This window comes from Bos grunniens, chromosome 27 (assembly GCF_055505025.1).
Source record: "Bos grunniens cultivar Pamir isolate PY7600 chromosome 27, Bosgru_T2T1.0, whole genome shotgun sequence".
In the NCBI taxonomy this organism is placed as follows: domain Eukaryota; kingdom Metazoa; phylum Chordata; class Mammalia; order Artiodactyla; family Bovidae; genus Bos; species Bos grunniens.
The window spans coordinates 28,341,432-28,357,260 of record NC_141191.1 but is presented as its reverse complement, the minus strand read 5'-3'; the positions used below and the strand labels follow the sequence as shown (position 1 = coordinate 28,357,260).

The window sequence follows — 15,829 nt, the reverse complement described above, 5'->3', positions numbered from 1 at the left end:
CTGTGGGGCCCAGCCTCTTCTGTTAGGTTTCCAGGATGCAAGGCCAGCCCTACCCACAAATGGACTGTGATGCTGGGTGCACTTGGCAGAATGTTCTCCATCCTGTACCAAAGAAAATGTGAAAATAACAAAAGGGCAAGTGCCCTTCGGCTTGAACAGACGTCCATCTACTGGCATCGTGGGCTTTGCGCCTAAGCATTTGGACAGAGCTGAGAGATGAGAGATCCCCGTTTAGCGCTGCTTCCGTTTATACTCCCCACCAGCCCCTGAGCAACACAGGAAGCAGCGCTAGGGTTGGGGGAAGGCGGGCAAATTACAGCAAAGGCGAGGCTGCCAGCAGGAGACCCGGAGGTGGTACCCTCCCCAGCATGGCAGGAGGAAGACTGCGCTTCATTTCCATTCACGGGAGCTCGTTTCTAGAGTGGAATGCGATGCTGGGGGGAACTTTACCCTGGCAAGCCAACTTCCGTGGCTTAATAAAATCAAATCTGCCAGCAGAACCCCTTTTTCACAGCCATCTTATTCATATCTCCAAAGCATGAACAGGTGAAGCAGCCCTCTGGCTGAGCCAGAGGTGCAGAGGGCCTGGAGAGCTTCCACCTCCTCTCACCTGATAGGTACAGGTGGGGAAATCGGCTGAGGGCTGGGTATTCTGAGTGGTGTCCACCATGGTCAGAGCCCAGTGGGCCTGGGGCTGGGTCAGGGCTCAGGCTCCTCCAGCTCTAACTAGATTCTACAAGCTGGGCTGACCCTGGCCTTTCCCTGTGGGTCACATGCAGAAGTCTGCAGAGCTCCCTTCGACCCCACAGGCATCCTTCACAGAGTGACTGTGTCCCTTCTATGGTGAGGGGCCACACTGGGGGACACCATCCCTTCCTGGAGCAAAGTGGTCTGGCCTCGCTCACTCCATATACCAAGGGTGTATATGGAGCTTCTGCCTTACACCAGGACTGTTTCGTGGAAGCCCTTGGGCTGGCTGTGCCTTAGAGACCCACCAGGGCAGAACATCACATATGACTAGAAACGGGTTTACCAGCCAAAGTGGAGCCCCTGTATCAGGACAGTGAAGCTGTATTCATGGGGGGGCCACCAGCTGGTACTGAAGCTCTTTTAGGACCAAACCAGAGTCTTTTCAATACTCATAGCAACGAAGGGGACAGAGATCAAACCTTCTCATGCAGGCAGTCTAAAAACATGTCACATGGGGAATTTAGGGGGTGCAGAACAAAGGAGGGGAAGAGAGAAGGGGAAACGTGGGAGGCAGGGGCAGAAGGGAGAGAGGGAGGGTAGAGAGGAGGGGGAGAAGGCAGAAGGGAGAGACACAAAAGAAAAAACTCATACCTACCCATGGCTTACGGCTTTGTGCATCTGAATCCACTTGCTCACTAAGCAAAGGGCAGAGTTGGAGCTGCCTCCCTGAGACAAGTAGTAAAGGATGGGACAGGGGCACAGCCCCGTGGCAGGTGGGGGGCTGGGAACCTAGACACACAGTGGAGGGGGGATGGGTCCGAGTGCACCGGGGTTGGGGGAGCAGTGGCGGCGGCCGGTGATGCCCAGGTGCGGGGCTGGGGCATGGAGCCCAAGGCGCGCTGGTGTTTCACAGGAGCCCGGGGAGAGGGGGACGCAGGGTGGATGGCATGACTCCCGTTTCGGTGCAGGTGACGGTGACAAGGAGACCCACCCCCCTACCCCATCCTGCACATCCGCTCCAGCCTCTCCACTGCACACACAGCCTCGCACTCTCCAGGGCACCTGCCTGCGGTGGGGACCAGAGCCCCACGGGGAATGGGCAGGCAGATGCTGAGCCAGGGGCCAGAAGCCGGGCTCAGCTGAGCAGAGGTACAGTCAGCCCATGGGCTGGTCCTCAGGAAAGGTGAGGGGGCAATGGGCCTGAGACCCAGTGAGACGTGGCCACTCCTGCACTTGCCCAGAAGGTGGGCTCTTCCCCGCCGCGCCGCCCCCCTCAACCAAAGGCTGCCTCCTTCCAGCTCCACGGGGGGCAATGCCATCTTCCTTTCAGCAGAAACTGGCCTAGCCTGCGCTTGTCATCAGCAACGTCCCCGTGCCCGAGGAGGGCAAAGCAGCAGCAGAGCTCACGGGCAAAACACATAGGCAGCCAGCCCCGGGGGAACAAGTGTTCTGTGCTAATCGCCACTCTCCTCTGAGAAAAGAGGGTTCATCCTTATGCCACTCAGACTGCTGTTCTGCTGTGGTTTCTGGTTCCCGGTCACTTGTGGCCACTCCTGCCTGGCGCCTAGGGGCTACTTAGATGCGTCATGAACACTGGGGAAACCCATGACTCGCTGACTCTGGCTCGAGGGACCATCCAGCGTGGCTGACCTTCCTCCTAAGGCCACCGTCTTGTTCAGCAGAAAAATGCACGTGTGCTTGACCCCATGTACACAACTGCACGCTCACAGTGTTGTGTGCAATTCCAGGGGCCTCAAAAGTCCCTGAAAGAACCTCTAACATAACAGATAAGATCCAACCAGAGACTGCCAGACACAGCACGCAGCCTGCGACACGTGAGTAAGCAACGTGGGAGACCCTGGCGCTTCCACTAGAATCTCATCCCCAGGGAACACACTGGGGTTCCGCCATCACGCTTCTTGAGGAACGCTCCTCCCCAGGGCAGCAAGGGTAACCCTGGAGTCTCCACCACCTCAGCATCATACCAGCTCCAGTGACTGGTGACAGACATGAGGAGAAGAAATGACTCAGTGCACAAATAAAGTGCTAGAGAAGAGGAGATACCAATAAAACATCCATCCTCTTCCATGTACAGATGAGGGACTAAGGCCCAGAGGATTCAAATCCAGAGACTTCACATCCTAAATAGTGTTGCCACGCATAGGAAGACCTTGACTGGGCTCCAGAGTGGGCTCCCTGCCTCACCCAGTAGCTCTCCTACAGTGTTTTGAGGAGCAAACATGGTAAAGCATCCAAAGGGCTACTATTTCATTGTGCTCTTCCTTCCTAGTGACAATGCCATCATCATCCCACTTGCCTTTAGAAACAGTCACGAGACGTGCTTACTAGGTGGCTGGTTCCACTCCTGGGAGCCACCATTAATAAACACCCCTCGGTTTAGCGATTTTCTTCTCTGTGGACTCAAGGGACAAGTCTAGACCAGTGGTTCTCAGAACATGGTCCCCCGATCACCAGCATCACCTGGGACCATGTCCGAAACGCAGAAACTGTTAGGGGGAGGGCTCAAGCACCTGCATTTATCAAGTCCGCCAGGTAACGCTGCTGCATACGCATGCTCAACTTTGAGAGACCCTGCTCTTGAACAAGGTTTCCTAAAGGGCAGCTGGAAGAAGTGAGTCACGCTCTGCAGTCAAGTACGTTTGAGAGAAAAACGCACCGTCTCAGCAGATTCTAGATCCACATCACTAAGGGAAAGGCTCCGAGAAGTTGAAACAAACCTGTCTGGCCTGATTTCATCCTGGGTTTCCCAAGTTTATCGGATCACATCATCTTTTAAATTACGTAACAGTATTGAGAAATGCTGGTCTGTGGTGACATTTGGTGGACGTGGGAGGCTGAGCATGCCGACGCGTCAACCAGTTCTTGAACAAAACTAATCAGAGCTAGGCGATCACCAAACCAGCTGGTTCCCTGGCTGTCTGATCTACAAGTCACAGTCGCAACTTCCCTTTCCTAAGGCGGGTGCTGGGCCTGGATGCAGACTTCTCGGCACCACATTCAGAACTGAGCTCTCTCTCCTCTTGAAGACATGGAGATTTTTAGGCGGGTTTTTCCCACTGTCCCTAACACAGAGCCCTGAAGACCCTGCCAGAGCTTTCTCAGCCACGAGCCACCGGCCACCAGCCACTCCTATGCTATTTATTCATGATCAACTCTGCCTCCACTGACTCCGGCTCTAAGGCTCCGCTCTTAAGCGGTATCACCAAATAAACAGGTCAGGTCCCACAGCAAACTCTGCTGCAGGCTGTGGAGAGGCAGCCAAGCCGGACACCTCCTCTGGTCCAAGGAGGTAGAAACTCATCCAACAGACCCCTGTGATGATTCGCAATTACAAAAATGGTGATCCTCATGATGGGATGAATTACAGGATTCTGTGAAACAGCAATCTTCCCCATTTCTAACAAGGCGTTCACCAAAAGCAGAACACTTGCCAGGAATTTCTCTACCCCACAAGATGAGGCCCATTCCCTAAAGGAACGTCCACCCCCAGTCTCCCTTCCAACCCCTCCTACTCTTTCCAAGGACAAAGAGGACAGAACTGCAATCAGCATTTCTTACTATTTCTTTTACAATACTCTTTGCCTGGAGCGATTAAGCAAGTGGCCTTTACCTAGACAAAAATGTCAAGATTTCTGTGAACTGGTTCAAAGGTTGAAGTGTGCCATCTAACCCACTCCAACAGCCGGTGGGGGTGGGGATGGCGGGGAGAGGAGGCTGCGGCCAGGCCCCAGCCCCGTGACCGTGCACCATCTCCAGGTCTGAACGGTGCGAGGTTGCTGAGGTCCGAGTCCAGGCAGCCACAGGGTCCAGATCCCAAGAGCAAGGTCCTAGGCCAGTGAACCCCTCCCGCCAAGACCAATCAAGGCCAGGGCTAATTAAACATAACCCTTCAGGGATCGTCTTCTCTTCTGGCTTTTCAGATCTCTCCCCGTCTCTCCTCAGCACCAACTCAGCTCGCGCTTCCAAACAGGCATGCGAAATGTGCTCAGACATCCTAGTTCACTCAGGACGCCACTCGGGTCGAAGGCACCCAGGCGTGTAACACCCTGTGTCACATTAAGTCCGCAGTGCTGGCTGGTCATCCATATTTAATTGTCAGTCTGTTAATTTTTAACTATGTTTGCTATCAAGGGCCATTAGAGGTCTCCAGGAGCCGGAGTCGGTGGAGCGAGAAGCGCTCGGTGGCAGAGCGGATGAAACTTGGAAGTCGGGGCGTCCCACTTTCCCCTCCTGTCACCGAGTTCTGGCCTTCCCCACTGGCAGCGCCGGCCTTGAATAAAACATGATCCCATTTGGAGCTCGTTTTCCTTTTCACCCGTCACCACGGGTTTTCTTCACAGAGTTCACTTGGTTTTCATGGCGCCTGCATCTTTTAATTCCAAAGTTTCTTGGTAGCCTTTTCTTGGTTTTGCTCCCGAAGCAGTTTGAATCCATGTCCTCTCAGATGATATCTGGGGACTTGTCCCACCAGAGGCCAAACACCTGGGTGGACAGCCAGTGGAGCTGGCCCCAGCCACCCCTCAGCTCACGCCGGGGCCCTTCTTGCCTGATTCCAGATGCTTCTCTAATTTACCGAAGTGTGAAGCCTGGGCCCTCGGGTTTCTGCAGGCGGGGGTACCAGTCCTGAGCCCCTGCATCCTAACTGCTTCTTAAGCTACAGAGAGAGGTCCCAGGCATCTCTTCTTGACCCAAAAAAAAAGGAAATGGAAGAGCTATTTTAACAGTAATTACTGCTCTATGCCAAGCACTTTACTCTTTGTCTCAAAATAACCCCATGAAATAAGTGGTTCATTCTTCCTACTTACAGATGAGGAAACGGAGGCTCAGTGAGGTAGCAAAATCAACAGAACAAAAGCCTGCCTAAAACCTCAGTCAGGAGCATAGGAGGAACCTGTCATTAAAATTCGGTCTGTTGGATTTTCTGCACAGGCAGACGGCTCAGCAGTGAACGGACGGTCCCAAAGGGCAGCACCCAGGTGAGGCTCACGGAGCCTTGGGGGCTCTCCCTGCTCACGAGGTTGGAGGGATGCAGGTTGGGGGAAACACACAGCATTGGGGGGATGTAGCCTTACAGCTGGGAAAAAAAAAAAAGGAACCTGGAAAACACTGCAACCCCTGAATGAAGGCAATCCTGCCACCTGCGCCTACTGTCAGGAAATCTGCCCAGGACAGGGGGTGTCTGGGCCCCTACAGCCGGAGCTGTGGCTTTGATCAAAGGAACCACCGGGCCCAACAACCAGACGGAACATTGGCTCTGGACTGCTCTGAGGCCGGCGAGGCCAGGGCAGAGGCGTATGTCGCTCCCTAATGAAGAGGCTCCTTAGGTCTTCAAATACCGAAGAGCAGAGGAGGAAAGGGCAAGACACAGGACAGGTGGGACAGAGAAGGTAAAAGGGGGCAGAGCATCTCCTAGGCCAGGAGTTGGCTCCTGGGGGTGGGGAGGCGGTGTTCAGCTGCAAGGACTAGGAGAATCATCTCCCCCGCCCCCCAAGGCACACAGTGTAACCCCATCACCTGGACACCAGGCTGGAGCTGAGTCACAGCAGAGAGACTGGAGGGAGGATGAGCTAGAAGGCCCAGGGAAGGACAGGCGGGGTGCCCAGCAGCTGAAGAGCTCTGAGTAAAGGAACACACGCAACCACTGGTCTCTGGGAACCCAGCTGTTTCCTGTTGGGGATAGGCGTGTCCAGGCCTGGGCTGCCCCCGGGGGTGGGGGGCTTCCTCCGGGGGCCACGTTCTCCCAGAGCAGGCACCGGCTGCAGGGACCACAGTGCTGATGCGGGCAGGCATCGCTCGTGACGGTGGGGACCGTCATTCAGGCCTCATCTCACTCACCCACTCCCCAGCCACCTCCCCAGCCTCTGGTCTTCCCTTGGTCTGCAGCTACGAGGACTCTGCATTCCCACTGGCATCCAGACGGGCTAGACGTCTGAACCAGCACAGTTCGCGGGGGTAGCTAGTCCTCGGCTCTCTTCTCCTTGAAGATTCAAATGCACCTGGAAAGGCTAACATTTTCTAAGCCCTCACTGTGTGCCAGGCACCCCTGTTTTACATGAGGGATTTTCAGCTCCACTTTGAATGTTAGTTGCTTAGTTGTGCCCGACTCTGCGACCCCAGAGACTGTAGCCTGCCAGGCTCCTCTGTTCATGGGATTTTCCAGGTAAGAATACTGGAGTGGGTTATCATTTCCTTCTCCAGGAGATCTTCCCGACCCAGGAATCGAACTCAGGTCTCCCACCTTGCAGGTGCATTCTTTTAAGGAGCTTGAGTCAAGGTCACAGAACCTGTAAATGGCAAAGCCCGCACTTGACCAGGGAGTCCCAGAAACCTCAGGCCTTATGGGGTTAACAGGGAAAGAGCCCCCTAGGGAGGGGCTGGGGGGCTGGAACAGGAAAGGGGGCCCGGTGCTCACGAGAGGCTGGGCCGTGAACATCACGCCTGCCCATTTTTGGTCTCCTATGGGAGCCGAGCCAGGGGCTCTCAGGTGACCAGAAAGTCCAACAAAAACAGGGAACGAGACAAGGCTGGTGCGATCAGGAGACAGACTGCCAGGGCGTGGTTTCCCCACCCCTACTCTGACCTTCACAGAGTTGCAGGTTTAAAGAGAAAAGCAAATGTCAGAGGATTAATACTTTCATTTATGCCTGAGAACAATTCAAAGCCTTGAGCTGATCTGCCTCAAAGGCAGTCCTTCAAGGCTGGGGTCTCTGGGGCAGAGGCCAGCCCCAGGGCTACAGGATAAGATATGTTTGGGAAAGTCAGGCCTCAAGGATGAGGCTGTCAGGGGGAAGAGAAACCACGCCCGAATCTCCTGACGCCTCCCTTTCCTCTGGGAGGCTGGCAACTGGTGAGGGAATGAAGTCGCCTCTGGGGGTTCAGCTCTCAGGCCCAGCATTTCAACACTGGCTGCTGCCTTCTGAAGAGGAGGGAGAAGCTCAAGGAACAGAGGTCCCCCCTGTGCAAGTCCCCAGGAGCAGCCGGGTAGGAGCTGACCCGCTGCCAGGCTGTGCGCTCACCCAAGCCCACAGTCACACCTGCCTCCCTCACCGTGGCCCCTCTGACCAGCTATGTACCACACTTAAATCCGACTCACATCAGACCATGCTGCTTCATCTCAGTATTCACTATGGGGGCTCAGTGACAGAGGAGATGCCTAAAGAGATTTGCTTTAAAAAAACAAACAAGAAGTTTACAATGCAGTTCTAGAAACTGCAGTGTCTGGGGTGAGGACCCGGAGGTCAGGACGCCCACACGTCACCCTAGGCCATCTCTCCCCCATGACTTCTCTTCCCTGTTTGCCCATGGTCCATTTTGGCATTTATTTTAGGTCTAACCTTTAGGATTTTTCCAGCGTGTCACAAGACCTCCCCAGGGGCCCGTCTTGCCCCGGGAAGTCTGTCGTTTCATCTGAAGACCTTCTGTTCACGGGCAGGTGATGCGCTCCAGTCACAAGTGGCAGGGCAGCCCCGGGACACAACGTGCAGAGACTCAGGGCAGACGGGGCCCGCGGAGGAGACAGGTTGGTAGCCAGGACCTGCTCGCTCGGTCCCACTTACCTGCACAAGTTCCTGGCTCAATTCAGGGTGACTCTGGTCAAGGGTAAATGGTATTGCTTCCAGACTGTGGGAGAGGACAGTGTGTTTTATTGGCTTCCTCTCAGCCCCATTAGCAAGCAGACCAAAAGCAAAAATGAACCCAGACTTAAAAAAAAAAAAAAAAAAAAAAAGCTGAGATGTGTATGAGTTAAGAGGAACTGTGTGGACTCTCTTCCGCGTGCGCCTTTCCTAAAACGTCATGAATGAAACCTTCCTCCCTTGTTCAGTGACTCGCATAATACACTGAATACATTTCAAGTACCAACGATGGTGAAAGTAAGCAGGATGAGCACTTCTTAAAATGTGAACAATCTTCTCAGAAATCAGCTGCTCTCTTATCTCTAGAAGTACAAAAGGCAGTACTGTGGCTTACAGTCCTTCTCCAGTAATTCTTTACAAGTGCGATGTGATGTCCAACACGCATCTTCAATGTAGCCATGGACGCACCATACAAGCTGGGCAGAAGTAGAGATATGAAGCATCAACTCCTTTGCAGCGATAATTTCTGTCTCTCCTGGATCTTCCTTCTGGATCAGACAGACTGGAAAAGACATCCATCCTTGTTGAAGTGACAGATCCCGGCAGGTGTGACCCACGGATGCTAGAATGAGCAACTTCTGATATGCAGCTCTGATGGTTCAGGAGCCCAAGAGGATACAGGCAGCAGCAGCGAGGCGTCGGCCCTGGACCAAGTCTCCCTGGGATGCTGGTTCCTTCTCCCATATAATGTGTACTCAGCGTCCTGGGCCCAGCTCTCCCCAAATCTCAGAGATAACATCTTAGCTCCAAAGTCGCGTCACCATGAAAAACAAAACGCTGCAGTCTACTTGAGATCATTTTTGCTCTAATTAAAATTTTTATTGAAATCTCTCAAACGTTACCAAGAAATAGTTTTTGCAAAAGGGAGGGAAGGGAAAAAACAAACAACAACAACAAAAAACAGCTAACAAGCAAATTCAACATGGGAGCTCCCTCTGCTGGTCTGCAGTAGGTTGATATGTTACAAACACATTCCCAGAGACAAATCTAATTTGCTGGAGAAGTGGACAAAAGACAGGTGTGTTGGGCTTTGCCTCAGGAGAGAAACACTAGAAGAAAAAAAAAATCCAAGTCTCAAAACAGAGCACAACATCACTAAGAAAAGCAAAATCATCTCAAAGCTGATCTCCAAAGACATATAATAAGATTTCCAGAACAAAAACGGAATTAGCCACTAAGGGGACGCTCCATTCTGGTCTTCCCCTGTGCTCTACCTCCAGTTAGTAAAAATTCTCTTAGGGCTTTTGGGTGATGGTTAAGTTCTGAGTCCCTCGTCTCTGACTCCAAGTCTCTTCTTATAGGCTTCTCATCTACTTAGAGGAGAAAAAGATCCAAGGAGTCATTGGAGCAAGGGCTCGCCACAATTCCATCAAAGAATTAGTCTCTGGTGAGCCAGCACTGAGGGGTGGACAGAGCTGGGAATCAGGCGACCCGACTCTGGCCACGGCAGAGCCACATGCAGACTTTGGATAACTCTCTGCATCTTCTCCGGTCTGTGTCCTCATTTGTAAAATGGGTCAGACCAGCTGATCTGTCAAGCCTCTCCCAGTTCATTCTACGATTCTCATATCGGACAAAGACATTTAAATGACCATATCTGTTCATCAGTCTTTGCAACACAGTAACTCAAGCTTGTACTGGGAATGACCCCGAACAAGAAGCGGGGTTGAGCGCAAGGATCTCACACTGGTATCAGATGAGAGTTCTACCAGCTCTAGGGCTGATGTAGCAATGCCAAGTGGATGCCCGGCTGGGAAAGCCTCAAGACCAAGGAACAGCTCAAGGGGAACATGCCACCATGGGCGGTCCCCATCCCCGTTAAGTCAGAACAGGTGAGTCCATTGATCTTGGCACCGTCTCTCCTCACCCTTTCTCACAATGGCCTGGGCTTTCGGATCTCTCAGTCCCGGTCCTGTTCGCCAGTGTCTTGCTCTTCCTGGGCAGTGGTGAAAAGGCTTTGTGGCTGATTAACCAAAGCCATGGGTATTTAGAAGACCATGCAAACTTGGCACCATGGTATTATTAACATGGCCTCAATAGTCAATGGATCTGTATCTAGGCAGTCCAGAAGAAGGGAGCTATTACACAGCTCCCAGGAAGAAGGGGGCTATTACATAGCCCAGATGGCGGGGGTGGGCCACCAACAGAGAGGACTTTTTGAGTTGCTCCACGGCCTCTATGAAATTATGCCTGAGGCCCCATGAACATTCTGATAACCCAGCAGAAGGCGTCTGCTGGTTCTCTTTCCCTTTTCCAGCTCTGGCTGCCTGCCATCGCAAGGGTGACCAAGCACTGACATGGACAAAGGTGGAAAGGGCAGCAAGGGAAGGAAAAGCGAATAGCATGGACAATCCAGACTGGGGGTCAGTCTTGGAATAACCCTGTTATTCTGTTTTCTGTGCCAAGTGCTGCCACCACCACCACCTATGTGTATCTTCACTACTTGGACTCTTTCCACCCGCCTCTCCCAACTCTGGAGGTCCAGGCACGGAGGCTTTTTCTCTGTAGGTTGCCTGCACGGTACCGGAGAGGCTGGGTTGTCCGTGCACAATCGAAGCATTGACAACTGAGCTGGAAGGGAACGGAAGGATGTCCATCTAACAAGACTCCTGAGCCCACGGCCTCCCTGTGAGAACCCTCACTGGGGCAGCTGGTAGGTGTCATGCACAACACAGTTAAGTTCTGTACCACGTAAAAAAGTGTTAAGTCAGAAGGCTTTTCTGGCAAGCTGTTGATTTCACCCGGCCTGGTCAATCAACACTAAGCAAAACAACCCCCTCCCCTCCAAACCTGTGCAGGTGATATTTTAAAAACAGGATTTCTGCTTTTAGAGGAGTTCACGTGGAATAAGACACATGACAGCTATATTCTTCCTCTCTTATTTGCTATTGATCATCACTCTGGATCCTAACATGGATTACTACTGCTTGCAAGAAAAGAAAAGCTAGGAGAAACAATTTTTTTTTCCCCAAGGGAAGAGAAAGGTTTGTAAGTAGACAGTAATCTTTGTGAAGAAACACTGGAGTTTGTTTATAAAACTCAGGCTATTCTTAACTGAGAAAGAAAGCCAGTCAGAAGACACACCTCGACCCTGACTTCTAATTACATTTAAAACACTATATTGTACCTCCTTTCCCACAGGGTCTCTTAAAAATAAATGGAAGTGTGAATCTGGTCTTTGACACATGTAGGATAGCACACGGCCTTCCTCCTAAAACTCCCGACATGCCCCCTTCATCACTTGAGCTCCCAGAACACACGAGAACTCCATACAGACAGACACACGACTCCAGGGCCACGCACACGCCTCCCTCCGTGGTCCCTCCACACGACAAGGCACACACGTCTGTGCTCCCCCAGCTGTGCTCGAGCCGGCTGGGGGAGGTCTAACCCAGGCCCCCTCTCCCGTGTGTGTGACATGAGGTGAGATCATTAAGGAAGAGAGTGGTGTTGTCTGGGGGGGCGGGGCAAACGTCAGGCAGTGGGTGATGTCATGGCTGTCAGACGGTCCTCAGAAGTCCCGGAGGAGTGGCGGCTGATCGAGAGGGGGACATTAATCTCTCGGAGGTGGATCTGTTAGCCGGAGCGGTGTTAGTTGTACGGTGTGCTCTGGGGAACCAGGTTGGAAAGGACGGGTGCTGGGGTGAGTGGAGTCGTGGCCGAGGGGCGTCAATTACCTGGGCATGCAGTGAAGCGGGGTAGGTGAAAGCAGGAGGAGGCAGCGCAGGCGCTAAGTCCGCTGGGTACAGAGGGTACGGGGCCCACACTTCAGGGCTACTGGGGTAAAGTGCAGGCACTGTGAGCTCATCTGCAAGACAAGAAGAAGGGCACAGTTAGTGGCCACCCCGCTGCCGGCTCCGTGTTACAAACACACCCGCGCGCCCGAGCCCCCGGCCGCGGCACAGGTCGCATCGCTCCCAGCCGCTGCATCACCTGTTGGCTCCGGTCTCCTGAACACCGATCACTGACCGTTACATACAGTATTGGGGCGGGGGGGACGCTCGAGGGCTGGGATGGACTGCGGGTGGTGGAAGGGAGGCTCAAGACGGGGGAGGGGGTCTATGTCTCCTTATGGCTGATTCACGATGTTGGACAGCAAAAAGCAACACTGTTAAGCCATTCTTCTCCAATTAAAAAAAATTTAAAACTCATAAGTAATTAAACATATTTCATACTTATTTAGTATATGTGCTGCCAAAGCGAGCACTATTTCATACTTATTTAAAAAGTATAAATTTATACCATATAATAAATTCATATATAATTATATAGTATTTATAAAAATCAGGAAGTAAAATAAAAGTTTTTAAAAAAGCAGTAAGCATCTGCTTCCGGCCTGGCCTGCTGAGATCTTAGACTCTGCAGTGGACACTCTGATGTCTTTCCAACTGGAATACGGGGAACCCCCTGAACAGTGGGGGACTTCCTGGAGCCAACAGCAAACAGGGTCCTCCAAGGAAGAGAGAGATCCAGTAGCGATCTCCCGTGAAGACCTACTGCAGAGCCGCTGGGAGAACAGCAGCCGCCCGGCAGGACCAGAAGGACCCCAGAAGGACTGGAGGAGGAGCCTGTTCATGGGCATACTGATGACTGGCAAATATCATGATCATCCAGCGTTTTCTGTTTAGAAGCACAAGGGCAGATACTGCCCACAGGGAATTTAAAGTATTCTAAGTTTGGAGGATGGAAACACAAGGTTTGGGGTGTTCAGATTCAAGGGGCGCTGCACCAAGATCCAAATAAGGGCGTTCACGACTGCTGTTGACACAGATTCATTTTCTAGGGAAAACACTTGAGTTGTGATGCTGACCGGCTGGTCTCAATGTTCCTCGTTCAGCTCCGAATCCACGCTGGCAGTTTTGCCAGATTGACGGGCAAGTGCTGGGGTCTCAGAATGATCGGGAAGCGGCCCGCGGAAGCCACGACACACACGTGGCGGGTGGGCTGGGGTGTGTCTCAAGGCAAAAATACCCAGTCAATAGTTCGCATCTGGAAACCATCAATCAGCATCTCAGTATGTGCTTTTATCACCTGTCAAATTCTGGTATCATGTAGGCCAGGGATGCTCCCTGGGACTGCCAAGGGAGTCAGGAAAGGTGACCCCTAAAGCCATTAGTGACTCTGCCATTCAGGACTTTCCAGAAGTCAACAGTGCATGGCATGTGACCCAAGGTCCAGAGAGTCATTTGCTTCCTTCTCACCATCCAAGCTGTCCCAAGTCTTCATTCCAGGTCTCCCCTATCTCCCCAAATTCTGACTCTGGGCAGATTTTCAGTGTGGGGAGGGGGTTAGAAAAAGAAGAGTACCATGCGGAGTGTGACATGGAGACCACCCTACAGAACAAGCAGAAGGCAGGTGAGCCCACAGGAGCATCTCATCAGTGGACGGGTGTGTGCGGAGCTTCTGTCTCCAGCCAGCGTGGAAGAGGTTTTTGTTTTTTTTTTTTAATCAACTCAGTTGTCATTGTGATAATAGTTTATCTCTCTCTTTTTTTAAATTATTTTTGATGTGGACCACTTTTAAAGTCTTTATTGACTCTGTTACAATACTGCTTCTGTTCTGTGTTTTGGTTTTCTGGCTGTGAGGCACATGGGAATCAGCTCCTGGACCAGGGATCGGACCTGCACCCTCTGCATCAGAAGGTGGCGTCTTAACCACTGGACCATCAGAGAAGTCCCAGGAAGAGCTTCTGAAAGGGTGAGGGAGAGCCAAGAGCTGTTGATGATGACACTTTAGGCGCCAGGCAGGGGATCCCAACAAGGTAGGGTGATGAGACTCTGGCTGCTCGGGCACCCCAACTTTCCCTCTCTCAACAAGGCTGTTAAAGCGACCTTCTCGTGGTGATGGGAACACAGTCTGCTGGAGCCTAGGCCAATTATTTGGATGGGAAAATATTAACATCATAATCCTTTTTAAAGTGATCAGGTCTCCACCACCTGCTTCCGCAGTTCTAGGGTGTGGAGGTGTGTGTGTAGTTTCTGGAAGGAAATTCCTTAGCGAGGGGTTAGCAGAGCCCCATGATTCCTGTGGTGATGAGACCATATGATTTCCATTAGAGCAACAACACTTGTGAGAGCCCAGGCTCGTGGAAACCGACCGCTGCCAGAACCAATGCCTCAGATTTTAAACAAACAACCATTCTCAGGACTGGCAGGCTGCGACTGTGGCTGCTGTTGTTATTTCAGCTACCAGGTTATTTTAAGACATTCTGAGTCTTTTTTTAAAAAGTCAAGAGAGTCTCAAGACTCAGCACAGTCATCTTTCGGCCCATGCTTGCCTGGCCCCACGGTGACAGCAGAGAACGATAATCACCACCCAGGGGCTCTGCTCAGTCTGCTGCCTGATGGCTAAAAGTGAGGAAGCCTTGCAGGGTGCTCTGGGGCTCCCTTCAGAAAGTTTCCAGAAAGTATGTCTTTTAAGGTATCTGATCCTAAAGACACAGGGTCTGGATTTGGATCTCAGCCTGATGGAATTTGTGGTTTTCAGATCTTTCCGTATCTTGTCCTGTAGCTTTATTTCACACTGACCAGTCACGGATGGATATTTGCACAAAACCTAGCCCACGGATTCCCTGGTGGCTCAGTGGTAAAGAATCTGCCTGGCAGTGCCGCAGACATTGTAGAGACAATGCAGAGTTCAATCCCTGGTCCAGGAAGATCGAACATGGTGTTGAGCAACTAAGCCCAAGCACCACAACTACTGAGCCTGTTCTCTAGAACCCGGGAGAAACTACAGAAGCCAGAGCACCCTACAGCCCGTGCTCTACAACGAGAGTAACCCCTGCTTGCTGGAACTACAGAAAAGCCCACAAAGCATGGCGGACCCAGCGCAACCAATACATGAATACTAAAAGCCTAGCCCAGCAGAGTGGGGACTGCTTCCAAGTCCTCTAAGCCAGGGGTCCCCAACCTCCAGGATCTAATGCAGTAATAGTAGAAATAAAGTGCATGATGATTTAATGTGCTTGAAACATCCCCACACCACCCCTTCCACTCCAGTCCGTGGGAAAATTACCTTCTACAAAAGCAGTCCCTGGTGCCAACATGGGGGACCGCTGTCCCATATCCCAACTGCAGAGTGACAGCATAAGTCAGGTAGTGAAAACGCCCAAGTATTAGTCTATCAGTCGTGTCCAACTCTTTTGTGACCCCACGGACTGACCACCAGTCTCCTCTGTCCATGGGATTTCCAAGGCAAGAATATTGAAGTAGGTAGCCATTCCGTTCTCCAGGGGATCTTCCCAACTCAGGGATCAAATAGGGGGTCTCCTGCATTGCAGGCAGATGCTTTACCATCTGAGCTACTAGCGAAGCCCCAGTGAAGCAGATCCTAAGATAAGAGACCAGGGAGAACACACACTGGGTAAATCCCTTGCTCCAGCTCGTCAGCTCTCCCTTCTCTTCTTAAAATGGAATCTGGAGTTACGGTAACTGTTACGAAGCGCGTGAAAGGTTGGTCAGGAGAAAGATGAACTCAGGGTATCA

General features: G+C 52.1%; 1 protein-coding gene across 38 annotated transcripts in view; it reads right to left on the bottom strand.

The window, feature by feature from the left end:
* Positions 1-15,829, bottom strand: part of RBPMS (RNA binding protein, mRNA processing factor) — a 253,392-nt gene that overhangs the window by 15,020 nt on the left and 222,543 nt on the right. For 14 of the 38 annotated variants that reach the window (XR_015156417.1, XR_015156416.1, XR_015156419.1 and 11 more), the window contains 2 exons: positions 12,023-12,153; positions 1,346-1,479 (listed from right to left, as the gene is read on the bottom strand). The exons of 4 other annotated variants lie outside the window; for them this stretch is intronic. Coding sequence is in view for 8 of the 34 variants with exons in the window: in XM_086380889.1 (XP_086237015.1) it covers positions 1,346-1,479; positions 12,023-12,153 (265 nt within the window). In the remaining 26 variants the exon portion in view is untranslated. Of the gene's footprint in view, positions 1-1,345; positions 1,480-9,139; positions 9,395-12,022; positions 12,154-15,829 lie in introns of those variants that run through there. 20 more of the 38 variants (XR_015156434.1, XR_015156435.1, XR_015156432.1 and 17 more) reach the window with 4 other exon arrangements.